The sequence below is a fragment of the Theobroma cacao genome, chromosome 1 (assembly GCF_000208745.1).
Source record: "Theobroma cacao cultivar B97-61/B2 chromosome 1, Criollo_cocoa_genome_V2, whole genome shotgun sequence".
In the NCBI taxonomy this organism is placed as follows: Eukaryota; Viridiplantae; Streptophyta; class Magnoliopsida; order Malvales; family Malvaceae; genus Theobroma; species Theobroma cacao.
In genome coordinates, this window is record NC_030850.1 from 15,471,091 (window position 1) to 15,486,027 (window position 14,937).

A 14,937-nucleotide genomic window follows, 5' to 3' on the forward strand; every position below is an offset into this window, starting at 1 on the left:
AGATTTATAAATGTTATGATTATGAAATTGATGATTTATGCAAAAACTTTTCCCCTTGACTTGTCCCTTCCCATATTCGCTCACCGAGTCTTTATAACTAACACATTAGTTTCTCACTTTTTTTTCAGATCAGTGATTGGTTTGCTACCCTTGTCACAAAGTCAAGCTCCCAGTTTTATTTGGTAGGTGTTCCAGCAGCCATGTTTAAAGTCTAGAGGGTCGAGTCATGTTTCGCTGACAAGTCGACATTTATTTTATTGTTATATATTGAAGGATGCTTATTTTATGAGTGTGTAGCCACGAGTGGCAACATGATTTGTATGTTTTTAAAGGATTTGGCAGTAAAATGTTTATGATGAGATATTTGTATGAGTTATGAGATCCACTTTTGATTTAAAATTTTATTTCCGTTTCAACACATCATGTGGTAGCATTTCACCATATTATGATGCACCTAGTATAATGTATATTAGCGTTTCCACACATCGTGATATAGAACTTCACCATATTGTGATGGCGTACCAAGTAAAAGATTTACTTAGGCTTAATGAACCATACCCATATAGGTTTTTGTGTTGAAAATATCCTCAAAAATGGAATTTGACAGTTGTAATTTATTTTAATACTAAACAAGTTTTATTTTGTCAAATCTTTGTTGCAATCACATGAATTCTTCTTTTAAACCTTGTCAACTTATATGGAAATTGTTAGCCTCTATTTATCAAATGCTCATGAATAGAAAATTCATTGATAACTAAAGTTATGACCCGTGCATTGCACACGACCAATAATCCACTTGTCAAAAGATCGAAAATCTAACAAACTTATGATAAAACTGTTTTGACTCTCAACTCATCATTAAAAAACAAAAATATATCTATGAAGAGTTGGGTGGTTCATAATTCAGGTGTCCATTTAACCTTTCTTGCAGCACTTCCTTTTTCCCCGAGAGCTATAGAACTTTCTTGAACAGAATAAATAAGCAAAACCTTTTCTTATGATTATCTTCCATGCCTGTGGACAAATTAAGATTGCTTCGAGTCATTTTTCTTTTTCTCATGCCTAATATTGGGTAATTATTTTATTTAATTTGTGTTTTGTCTCTAAAGGTATGCTTCAACTCCCCATTCCACTAAAGACTCACTAACTTAAGTATCAAAGGCTGGTTGTCGGGCCTATTCCATCACCTTTCCCCTTTGTTCATTTCTATTTCCCTATTACTAAAAAAATACATAATTAAAAATAAAGAAAAAATAAACACCAAATAAAGCAAAAAAAAAAATGCATGACTCTTTTACGTAGCTTTTGGGGCTAATAATTTTATTTTTGTTGTCTTGGTGAAATGCTGTTGTTTTCGCATAAACAAAAGCCTAGCAACTCTTCTCCTTTTCGTCCCTTCTTATTTTTGCTTTCTTCCTTACTAAACGACGTCGTTATCGTTACCGATAAAAACCCTCCTTCTATTTTCTTTACCCACTTTCTCTCCCTCTCTCTACAACTTCACTGGAAAGCAAATCCCTATCTCTGAAGCAACTGTTTTTGTCGCAGCTGCTATGCGAAACTCCAAATCCAAAGAGCAACACAATCGAAGGGAAACAATGCAAATACCCTAACTGGCTGAACCTAAGAAGCAAAAACAAAGAGAAGAATGAAAGAGAAGAAGAAAGTAAAGAGACATGGGATAAAGAAATCAAAAACACAAACCCCCTTCAATAAAAAGAAAAACCCCAATACAATCGACGGATAGAAGAATGGGAGAGGTTGGATCCTAAAGGCGAAGAGAATCAGTAAGAAAGGAGAAAAAAGAAGAAAAAATCTAAAAATGCCCTTCGAACATAATAAAATACCAAGGGACACGTGTTGAATGTAGAGCAAGTATGTAACCAAGAATCAATATAGTTTAGATTAGATTTAGATAAAACATTGTATCATGATATGCATGTTTGATGAAAGTATTAAAATTGCCTATTAGATTAGTTGAGCATAGCTTAGGCGGGGCCAAGTGAGGCTTGGACCTCGAAGGGCATGCCTAAGATCATCTAAATATGAAAGTATATTTTAGTTAATATTTATCTTTTTGTTTATTATCACTCTTATTGTCTGGATAGATTCGATAAAAACAATATATTATTTATTATATAAAAATAAATAGGAAGCAAAAATAAAATTTAAAAAAAAAAGTAGAGTTGAAATCTCACCTGGAGGAACAAACGCTCTGACATCAATAGTGTATTTGCAAGTTAGGAATCTTCTTAAGAGACAACAAAAAAACAGTAAAGGTCCATTTAGCTCTGCCGTTGCCATTTGTGACGTTAAAAATTGTTTTCAGCTCAAAAACGTTGAGGCAACAGCAAAAGCATTTTAGTAGCCAGAAAACAGCAAAAGCATTTCCTGTTGTCAAAAACTCTTTTAAATATCGAACAATCAAAATATTATTAAAATTTTTTGAATTACAAAATTATTTTTTAATTATTTAAAGATTGTGAATTTAAAATTAAAAATTAGTACATTTTAAAAACTATATAGTGAAAATATAAATATTTAGTTTATGATTTGAAAGATAATTTTTTAGAAAATTAAAAAATTGTTTTTGTTCATATTTTTAAAATTAAGTTTCAAATTTTTTTTGTTACATCTTAATAATAACTATTTAAAAAATACTAGAAAATTACTCATTCTTTACTTTTCATAATCATACTCTATTAAATATTTTAATTTTTCATAAAAAATTTTCATATTAATGTCAAACAGTGAAAAATCTCATACCATATCTATTTGATTTGGTTTTTGTTTAGTTTAAAAGCGATTATAGAACTCTTATGAAAAATAATAACTTTTGAAATTAAGTTAAAACTATTTGGTAAATTAATTTTTATAAATTTTTTTTGTAAATAAGCTATTTGTCAAAACTTATATAAGTTCTAGTTTTGGTAAAAATTATCATAAATGGTTGAATAAATAACTTTCTATTAGTTATAATTTTGAGAGGGTAATGTTAAGATTATTTTTTATAAATGAATACATTTTTTAAATAAAATTTTTTTTGAAAAACTAGCATATTTTTAAATAAAGAGAAGAGAAAACTCTTCTCCAAAATATTTCCTAAATACATATATACTTTTTTAGATTTTGTTATTTAAAAAACTATTTTTTTAAAATCTTTTCAAAATCTTATGTGGTTTGGTTTTTACTTTTAAAAAGTAGACAAATTGAAAAAACCCAGACCAAACAGGTATTAATTTTACAAATAAAATTTTAAAAAAAACGGGCACTAATTCTTCACAACATTTTTCAAACATACTTTTTTCAATCAAAAAAAATTCTTTTATAATCATGACAGCAATACCAAACTAGGTCATAGTAGTTAAGCTATAGATATAATGAAAAGTTATAAACTAAAAGTAGAAAAATTATTCAAACATAGAAAAGAATTGAGCGGAAATCATAAGTTTATACAAGATCAAAATTATGTTATCAAGTGATTATAATTATTGGTGACGGTTGAATATTTTATCCTTACAAAGAAAAAAAAAAACAATTGAATGGTCAGATAGAGCAATCATAAACGGACAACATTAGTAGAGTAACATAACCGTACTTATCTAAGCCTCCAACATTTTCAATTAATGTAAGGCAAATGCGTCAAACTTAATGATCAAGTGTAAGAAAAGCAAATACAATGGGCGCTCTGGTTTCCTTTTCCTTGATTAAAAATGTTAATGCCCTATACATTTTGTCCCCTCTCTCCCACTTCCTTCTTCTTATCTTATCCCCATCATAATATCCTCTTTTATCTTTCTTGCATCAGCTCTTATAAATCAAAGTTCATTGAACCTACTCCCTACTCAAAACCACAAAATATGATCGGATCTTTGACAAATTCCGCTAACTCTTTTCTCTTTTGGGACCCTTTCTCGGCCATTCTTCTTCCGATAGGAAAGGTTATCTCAAGGACTGGCCCAATTGCTGCCATCCCTTTTCTCCACGTGGCAAGGTGTACATACACTCACATCCGCCTCAAACTACCGTAGCAATCTCTCCTCATTATTTTGTTTTTTGGCAAAAACAATAATAAAGTCTTCAAAACCCTATCCAAATGGCATCTTTAAAAACAATCGTGAAAGCCATAAGCCAATAAACCTCTCCCTCCCTTCCCTTCCCCTGCCCTCCCCTCCCCTCCCTGCAAAAATATAATCTCAGCAAAATCTCTTTGGGGTTCCCGTACACAGTTGATGGACCATAGTCTCTCCCTCCACAAAGCCCCCTCTCTCTCATTCTTTTTACCATCCGCGGTAAAAAACTCGCAGGGGCTCCACATCTTTACCCCTCCGAATTCATTTTCCAACTTCACTTTTACCTACCGGAGATCGCTTAGGACTGGCTTTACTTCTACTCCTTTCAATGACCGGAAGGTACCATCGGTCAAAGCCAGCGCCGGCCCCAGCCACTGTGACTTTAGCAGCTTGAATGCTCCGCTTGAGCCGAGGTCCGCTCCTGGAAAGTTCTTAAGCAGTGTTCTTCAGAACCAGCGACAGTTCTTCCACTTCGCCGCTGCTGATGAACTTAAACAGCTTGCCGGTGATCGTGATGCTGCCGTCGCTCGCATGTTTCTCAGCTCTGCTTCCGATGAAGCCTGTCTGCACAGGTTTGTATGACAGTTGGGTTTCTTTAGTTTTCTAAAAAATTTGTGTAATTTTTTTATTGTTCTTTGAAGCGTTTATTTTATGTTGATAAGTTGTGACTTGGGAACTTTTTATTTGCTAATGACGATTAGAATGTTTGTGCAGTGGAATAGAGCTTTTATTATGTGATGGGTCTAATTTAGTAGATCATGTGTGGAAAAAAGTCAACGTTGATTTAACAATTATGTCAATTTGATTTCAATCAAATTCAAATCCCTTGTTCGAATGAGTTGTTAAATCATTTGTACCCTTGGTCTACTAAATGAGATCCATCAGATAATAATAAGTCTCTTTTGATTGATGTTTTCTTTGGAAGAAACTCATGAAAAATGTAAATGACAGAACAAAGTCATTAATGATGGATTAGTTGTGATATGAAAAATATAGTATGAAGAAGTTTCAGCTATATCTGTGTCTCTAATAGCTTTGTGCTATATAGATGTCTTTTTAACTTTTACCTTGTAGATTGACTGATTCTAAGGCTATGCTAAGCCTAGCGAGAGAGTTGTTTGACCATAATTTTCTAGGGTCATAGTGGTATTACCAGTCGTATTTGGTTTTACCTCTTGAACGGCATTGCAACATCTATTTGGGCATTTGAAATTCATTTAATATGCATCATTTGCTCATTTATTTATTTTGCATTCATCTTTTTTTGTGTATATCCTCCATGTTTATCAACTTCTGTCTTTCATTGTTCTTTACTATTAAAGAAGCCATCTATATTTTCTTTCCACAATGCATTATCTGTGGATATATTCCTACTTAAATATTTCCCAACTGATGTTCCAGTTGAAGTGAAGATTACTTGGCAAAGATGAGTAGCAATGCCACATGCCATATTCAGATAAGGTTGCTGAAAGTAACGTCTATTTGATGTGAAAATCACTAACATAACTAGCAGTCGGCTCATCTTTGCCAAGGCTATAGCTAGTAATTGGGCTTTCTTCACTCTGTTATTAGTATCAGGACTGAACAAATATTATATTGAAGCATAGTTTTCAGTTCTTTACCCCTAAAATTTTGTCTAGGTTCATTAATTGTATTCTTTCTATTTTCGCTTGTAATTTTTTTTTTTTGGGGATTTGGGGGAAGGGGATTTGAACTCTGCTCTTCAAATAAGGAATCATGCACCAACCAATGAACCAAATGTTCAGGTGCTGTTTTCACTTGTAATTTAAACTATGAAAAGCTCAAGAAAGGTTATGATATTTATAAGCAGATAAAAGCCTCTCATTTCATAGGAGTTTCACAAAGGCAGCCTATAAATGGGTTTTAACAAGTTTTAAGTTCTTGACTCTGATGCAATTAAATCTTGTCTAACAATAGAATGGAAGTACATAAAGCATTGGTTACATGCTTATCGTATACTTCTTCCCCTGTTTCTATTGTTGTTGAGTACAAAAGGAAACAATAATTTTTGGGTATATTATGATTTAACTGAACTTTGAAATATTATTTAGACTATATTGCTGATTTTATCCCTTTATTCCCCTTAAATATGTAACTAGTTATAACTGTAATCTTCTCTTTACTCTTTTAAGTTCATACTGTGATCATAAGTTCACTTGAAAATTGTACTTGTTTGTTTGTGGAACTCTTCAGTTGGCTTGGATTAGATAAGAAGTTTATTGTATTTACTGTTTTGTGGTGATATCAATTAGACTTTCTGGCACAATGGCAATTGTCTTCTGCTGAAAGGGAGCTCTCCAAATCCCTGGCTTGACACGTTTTACGATGTACCCAGGCGATGGTTGTAATAGTAATAACCACCAATGAAGTAGGTGTTATTTTAGCTGGCAATATTATCACTCTAATGAATGAGCTGCCATTGAAATACCTCAAAATTCGTATGTTGAATCCTTTGACTCTGTAGATGGTTAATATAACAATCTCTTTTGTTTTTTCTTTTGTGACCTAATTAGATTTTTCCTAATGCCAGAAGGATTGCTCAACTGAAAGAACACTACTGCCAAGCTGCTGTGGAAGATGTCATGTATATGCTAATCTTCTACAAATTCTCTGAAATCAGAGTACCTTTGGTTCCAAAGCTCTCCAGGTGCATTTACAATGGTAGACTTGAGATATGGCCTTCAAAAGATTGGGAGCTAGAGTCTATACATAGCATTGAGGTTTTGGAGATGGTTAGGGAACATGTCAGTACTGTTATCGGATTGAGAGCAAACTCCAGTGTCACAGACAACTGGGCTACTACTGAGATCCAACGGCTCCAACTAGGCCGAGTTTATGCAGCCTCCATCTTGTATGGTTACTTTCTCAAATCTGCCTCCTCTAGATACCATCTGGAAAAATGCCTAGCTTTGGCTCATCAAGACCGTCTGAGTCAGAGGAACTCCCTTCAGTTTCCAGATCTGTTGCCTTGTGGATTTAAAAGTCTGGTCTTTGGCCATGTTAGGGACATGCAATCTGTTTCATTGGGTCAAGGGCCAGGTAGACAGGAAAAGAATCTTGAAGAATTAAGGTGTTACGTGATGGGATTTGACCCTGAGACATTGCAGAGATGTGCCAAAGTGAAATCCAAAGAGGCTGTAAATTTGATTGAGAAGCATAGCTGCGCACTCTTTGGAGATGAGAAGACAGGTGTGCTGGAGACTGGTGAGGTGATTTTGACATCCTTTTCAAGCCTGAAGAGGTTAGTTTTGGAAGCTGTTGCATTCGGTTCTTTCCTTTGGGACATAGAAGAATATGTTGACACTGTGTATAAGCTGAGGGACAACTGATTGGATAGAGGGAGAAATTAAAAAAGATATAGCAGTTTGAGTAAAGTCTCTTTGTACAGAGGATGTGTATTTTCTGCTTCATTGCTTTGGTTTGCAAGCGCCCAGCAATTTGCCTTGTGTAGCTATAAGTTGGTATTATAAATAATGTACAGTATAGAACTTTTCTACTGTCTCTCGTTGCAGCAGTGGAGCAATCACCATTACTCAGTTTTTAATGAGGTCTTGCACTTATTTTCTACGTGGTTGATGACAAAATTTGAGAGTTAGCAAACCAGTGGTGGTTAATGTTTCCGCTGAAGGGTGTAAATATTAAAATGTCAAGGGTAAATGCATGATTTTGAATTCTGAGGGCTTTATTTTTGTTCAGAGAGTCTCAAAAGGTGGGTTGAGATTGCCTCTTCGAGAATTGTGTAAGTAAAGAATTTGACAGTGTTCTGCTGTATTAATTCCTTGGATTACTCATTAAGGTAAAGGCTGTTAGGATCTTTTCCTTTCTCTCCTTCATGGTTTTACTGATTGGGTGATTCATAGTTGTCCTATAAAAGAAGTATGGTAATTTTTCTTTTTCTTCTCCCAGACTGAATAAATTGTGTACTGACAACTGAGGATCTTATAAAAGCGGGATTCTCCTAGTCCTATCCTAATATCTCATAGCCATTATTGTAAAAGATTGAAACTGCTGTATTTATTTCATTTTTCGTTTCTTTTCTTTTTATTGAGAGAGATCCGAAGTTGGATAGATGCGGTTATCATTGACCAAATGCTTTGGTGTGAATTGATTTCACTCTAATTTAGCCAAATGCTTAGGTGCAACTTGATTTCACTCTGCCAAGTCATACGCCTGTAGTTATGGGGGCCAAAAGAGGAACTCTACAACATTAATGTTGGCGTTGAGGGTGATCTTAGAGTTGTCGAAATGTCCAACACTCGGATGCAGGTAACCAGAAAACTCGGTTTGGTTTGGCAGGATGTTTGGAACTGACGGTTTTTTTTTTTTAACTCCGAATGGAAACCTGGATTGGAAGCACATCCACTTCAAGTAACCTAAATTACCCATGCTTAGAAACCTGGATAGGAAGTCCATCCACTTCAAGTAACCTGTTTAACATGGATGATCGCTTTCTTCTAAAGCAACTTGCTGCTTTTAAATTCTCAAAAACTTCTTTTATAATCTTGTTTCACTCAAATCTGATGCTGTTTCTGATTTAGATTTTGTTACCTACTGTTGACTTGGAAAGGGGTTTAAAGCGTATTGAGTCAACGGGGCATTTTCTAATGCATTAATCAGCAGGACTTCGGAAGCTGGGAACTAGGCAATTTAAGTCCTCCCTTATGTCTGATGTAATCGAGTTTTGATTAACATATTCTAAACTTTAATGAATTCAATACGAAACTCGAATTCTTAATAGAACCATTGAAGCATTTGAATCAATGAACGAATTATGTAGAATCCTACGAAATCAAACATAGAAAACAAAATGAAAACTCCTTTCTGGGGAAGGGCGCTACTTTTAATTTGGATATTGACTACACCTTCCAATGAGAGGAAAAGGAGAAACTTCCATCATCATACATGCCTTACTTACTCTTCTCCCTAATTATTTTTATACGGTCTATATTTTAGTAATAATTAGTCAGAATCATCCATGTGAAAGCCAAATGTAATTTAGTTTCATCGAGTTTCCAAGAAGTGAAGACAACTACTCAATATAATACTACGCGTAACAGATCATCTCACCAGGTTTCAACTTTCAATGGTCTATAAACTAATCAAATACCTGCCTACATCACCTCGGAAATTTTGCACCAATTGAAGGTTCTAAGAAAACTACTCTTCTTCTTCCTCTTCTTCTTCATTTCCTTCCTTTACAAGTTTTCTTCTATCATAGCTCTTCAGAAAAATTAGCAGAAGAAGGATGTTATCTCTCTTCCTCAAAGTCCTTTTTTGCATAGTCAGCACGATATCCAACCTGGTTACTCGCTTAATGTTCTCCGCCACAGCATACCTTCTTGTGTTATTGATCCATGCTTTCAAGGTACCCGGTGAAGCCCTCCAGGGTGCATTAGAACAACTGGCCGAGGCCATCAAGGCATGTTTTGAGTACCTCCTGGAGCTGATTATAGAGCTAACAAGCTCTCTTATCTCTTCTGGTTTTGATCTTTTTATAGAAGCTGTTACTTCGTCTGCTTCTGTTTCCGGGGCAGCTTTTGGTACACTTGTGGAGAAGACGAGAACGTCCCTTGACGAGTTGTTAACAGACATACCGGAGATTGCTGAAGGGTTTTCAGAGATGATTTCAACCGTGGTGGCAGATTTGTGGAACAATTACAAGAACGCTTTGGGATATGTTACAGAAAATGCTTAATTGTGTATTAGCATACATCATCAGGTTGCTTGGTTGTTTTATCATATGATTATAGTGTACAATACCAACAATTTTGTCTCAGGAACTAAATTCTTTCCATCAATCTCTTACCAAAAGCTTAAGGGATGCTGCCTACAATCTTCAAAAAATTGTTTCAAATGATCCATCTCCTTTATTATATGCAAAAAAAAAAAAAAAACAATTAGAAGGGAAAGCTTATATATATCTCCAATTGTCTATGGTTTATGCCTTCCATCATTGTTATTTTGTATGTAAGAAAAAGACCAGGTTCTTGGTGCCGGTACATATTGACTAGGCCAATATCTATTTCTCCTTTCTATAGATACACAAGGTCGGATGCAGGGGCGGAGGGTAATGTAAATATGGGTGGCCGTGAATTTTTAAAATTTTTTATTATATATATTAATGGCCCCTCTAAAATTTGTAGAGGTTTTTATTTATTATATATTTTTTAATGTCCCTCTCCAAATTTATGAAATTATTTGTTTACAATATATTTTTAATAGTTCCCTCAAAATAATATTTTATTTTACTATTAATATAAATAAAAAATAATAAAATGATTTCATAAACTTTACTTAACTTTACCTTAATTTAAGTTTTTTTTACACATCTTTCTCCCTCTTTCTTTTTCTCTTTTATCCTTTTACTTTTACTTTAATCTCTTTTTTATAACTCACCATTAAAATACATTTCATTTCTCGAAAGACATTTATGAGCTTTTGAGCTTGGATAAAGAACGACGGAGATCACTCATCATCATTGTGTGAAATTAAGAAGAGGTAAAGTGTTCTTTTATCTTTTTATTTATTTATTTATATTATTTAACTATTTATATATTTAACCATTGTATAAAATCTTATATATCGTATTTAACATTTATATTTTATATATTATAGTTTTATATTTAATATTTTAAATTTAAATAAAAATAAAATAAAAATATCGGATGTTGACTACACATTGACAAGATTTGGTCTTAGGTTTTTTTATGTTAGTGGTCTGATGTGTTTGTCTTTCCTTTTGTTGCTGGGCGTTTTTGTTCTCTTTGAACAGTCATTATAAGTTTTCGAATGGTTTAAGAATCTTTGGTCAATTAGAGGTTCAATAAAAACATTTTTCAAAAAAAAAATCTAGTTTGATTAAAGTATGAGTAAGTTCTAAATAATTCTCCCATAGTTGAACAATCAAACCTCAATAATTCAAATAATGAAAAAGAGTAATATGAATCAAAATATCCTAAACTCAATCTTGAAGAAATGGATGCTTTTCAAGTAAAATCTAATACTTATAAAACTATGATAAGTCTTTTTTTTTCTTATTTCTTTTAATTTACATGTTATATAAAAGTATTGTATATTATAAATTTTTTGATTATTTTTTAAGTTCAATATATTAGTTTTAATTTTTAATCCTTATATCTTTTTTATCTTTAACCCTCTCAATAAAAATTGACTAGTTCCACCCCTGATAGAATGCAAGATCCCAAAGAATATGAATGTTTTCTAATGTCAGTTTTTCTTTTTTTTTTATTTATTTTGATGAGAACAAATTATAGTTTGCTGTACTTGTTCAGGAATATGACCACATTTACAAGGAATTGGAGGCACGTTAAGGCACGAAAAGGAATAATTCCAGAGACAAAAACAATTCGTGTTGTATGGGATGCCTGTTCTCTTGAACAAGTCCACGTTGACCTTACGAATGGGAAAGTATGTATGTGCTCGAGCTCACGGGGAACCTCATTTAAAGTTGTCCAATGCTAAGGAAACAATTGACTAAGCATTTGGTCAGAAAAGTATGAGAACGGAAAATTATGTCATCCTATGGTTGAAGTATGCAGTGATGGGGAAGAAGCCGGTGAACTGCAACATCAAAATTATCAAAGACATGGTAAAGTTTAGCCTTTCCCTTTCTTACCCTCTTGACCTTTCTCCAATAGTGAAAGTCAGACTAATGCTCCAAATTTTTTTAGGATAATTAATGTACAAATTTTATATTTTATATAATTACCTAAATAACGTTATTAACTAATTAATGTAAGCAGTGCCTTCACTATTGTTGATTGGTGTTCACTATTCACTATTCAGCTCTTCGTTGTAGTATTTCTTTTTTTTTTTTTTGGTTCATTTTTTCTATATGAATGTTCAATGCTCAGTGTGCATGGTTAGGGCCAGGGCCAGCCCTAGAAATAAACAAAAGATTTTGACCAAGCCAGCCGATTGAAATGGATTAAGATCTCAGCCTTCTTTTCATTACTGGTTTACGCGGTGGGAAAGAAAAAATATATTTCATACTTAAGGAAGCCCGAAGGGCTTCTTCATTTTACCACGCGTAAGTTTAAAGAATGGTCATGCCGAGTCTTTCAACAAAGGTATTTTAAATGATTATAGTAGATTTCAATTAGTAATGATTCTGTAGTGACTCTTAATAGTAGGTTTCAATTAACTCCTCTCGCCTGAACACTAATATATTAATATGTAAATAAATATTATTACATTAATTTTACTAAATTGTTTTCAACAATTCCTTCGTAAATAAATAAATAAAAAGACCGTGGCAAAGCACGAGCTAAATTCTAGTAATTGTAATAAAAACCCCAATTTAAGTGAAACTATATATTAGGATTAGCTTTAAAACCCTACCTATACTAATGTATATTGAAAATGTTGTTTGATGTATATAGCGTTAATGGAGGAGAACAAAAGAACTGTCGACGCATAGACAACATTGAAACTAGAGAATCCATGAAAATGGTAAATTTATTGCAAATCGAGTAATATCAATTTTGTTTAAAAGGTAGTAATATCAATATCTTAATTCTACTTCAAGATGACAAAACCCAAGCTTCTATACTTCTCAAAATTTAATATCAAACTTTTGTCTTCCCAGGATGAAAAGTATTCAAGAAAGGAAATCAAATGAATAAACCCTGAAAAATCATGCATATTTTTAAGAGAATAATTTAATTAACGTTAACAAGTTTTTATAAATATTTGTTAATCAATATTTATAGTGATATGATCTCATCTATTCCTCATTGTTCATCACCTTATAGGTCTCCCAACAATCACCAACATCAACAAATATTAGAAAAGGTCAAAAGCCCATTCAAATCAATGCAATCGTAATCAAAATGCTTAAAATAAGAAATTAACCACTGACCCTAAATATCATCCACCTACAATTACCACTAGAGTAATGATCTCATGAACTTGATTCTATTGAAGTTACAATTAAAACTTGACGTGGTTCAATTACAACAATTAAATCTTAATTCATAATAAATGCATAGAATTGCTTTAAATAATTAAGATTGAATAAATCTGACTTTATACTTAATAAAAATTTCTTAAAAGTAGATTTAACCTTAAATTACAAACTGTACAAAATTATCAACTCAAATTGGGCCTTGGTGTGTCTGTATAAAATGTTAGAATGCGTCAATTTAAGCCAAAAAAAGTTAGGCAGCCTCGAGTTTTACTAATGCTATGTACATAGGCGGAGAGGAGGGGCCTAGTGGGGCCCTCATCCCCTCTTCCAACAATTTTAAAATTTTTATTATTTTAAATTTTAAAATTTTGTCTTTATAAAAATTTTAAAATTTTTTAACATACTTTTATTTTTTTAAAATTTTATAATTTTGTCATTATAATAATTTTTTATTTAATGAGGTGCCCTACAACAATTAATCAACAATTAATTTTAATAGGATTAAAATAAAGCATATTGTAATAGAATTATTCTCAAACTTCTTTTCTCCAAAACCTCACAACCACCTACTCTTGTTATCTTTTCCTTTTACCAATACTGTAAAAAAGAAAGTTAATTTTTTTAGACTTTTTTTGCTTACAAGTATTCTCTGTGCATAAAACTTTTAATCAGTAACTCAATTTTCATGTTATGATAATTGATAAGGTTAATTTATTTACTTATTTTATTTATAATATTTTTAACTTAAAATTTTTTTATTTAATAATTTCTATTTGGTGATTTTGATTTAGGATTTACCATCTTAGTCATTTTTTGTTGAAAGCAACAAAATAAGGATTTGATTAAGCACTTAAAGTTAGTTATTATTTATATATAGATTGTTTGATTGCTTTCCCACAAATTATTTATGTTTTTTTTTTTTGCTTAGATTAGTATGAACAATTAAGTTTTTTATTCAGGATTGCTTCCTCATTGAATTGTTTATTGATATTGTATTTAATTTTTGTGATTAATTTTAGGGAATTGATTCCTTATTGAATTATTTATTAATAGCTCTTAATATTTTTTAGGAGATTGCTTCCCATTGAGATTTTTGTTATTATATTTGTTAATTTTTGTTTGCTGTTAAGTTTATATAGAAATTAGAATTATTGTCATTATTAAATTATTTATGATTATACTAGTTAATTCTTTTAAGTAAATTATTAAGATTGATTCCTTTGAATAATTTTAAGGATTTATTTGTATAATTTTCATGTAAACTTTTTCCATCTAAGTTGCTTTCTATTTTTGCAAAACATTGAACTTTTAGTATAACTATTTAATAAACATTGTCTTTGACTCTTCGTCCCTCTAAACGCAAAATCCTGATTTCACCAATGGTTATATATATTCATTAATAATTGCTTGTACTAACATGTTAAATGTTAGAATGCATCGATTTAAGCCAAAAAAAATTTAGGTGGCCTTGTGTTTTATTAATGTTTTTTCTTGCTTTTTTTTTCCATTTTCCAAATGAATTTTTTTTATTACTATCTAATTTTGATAAATTTTTATTCAATAAAAAGTCAAATTTGCTCAACTTAATTATTTAGAACATATATCTATGCATTTATATGAATTAATATTTATGGTTAAATCATGTCAAGTTTTCAAGATAACTCCCACTAAACTAAGCTCATGGAATCATTACTTAATTGCCTATACAAGAATTGAATTAAATTAAATTAAATTCCCGCGTTAACATGATCTTTCCCTTCTAAATAGATACGACTTACTTCTATTGTAAATTCTATCTTTTGTCTCATCTCATATCATCTTGCTAAATGTGAAAACCCTAACTTACATAAGAGATTAGCTTAAGAAATCTTTAGGTGAGCTAGTGACTTAAGTTTTCAAGAATGATTTTAAGTG

At 31.9% G+C, this 14,937-nt stretch overlaps 1 protein-coding gene across 1 annotated transcript; it reads left to right on the forward strand.

The window, feature by feature from the left end:
* Positions 4,096 to 7,988, forward strand: LOC18612684 (UV-B-induced protein At3g17800, chloroplastic). The gene is made up of 2 exons (XM_007049592.2): positions 4,096 to 4,645; positions 6,625 to 7,988. Exons 1-2 carry the CDS (start codon positions 4,233 to 4,235, stop codon positions 7,421 to 7,423), a joined length of 1,212 nt encoding a protein of 403 aa, XP_007049654.2. The 5' UTR covers positions 4,096 to 4,232; the 3' UTR covers positions 7,424 to 7,988.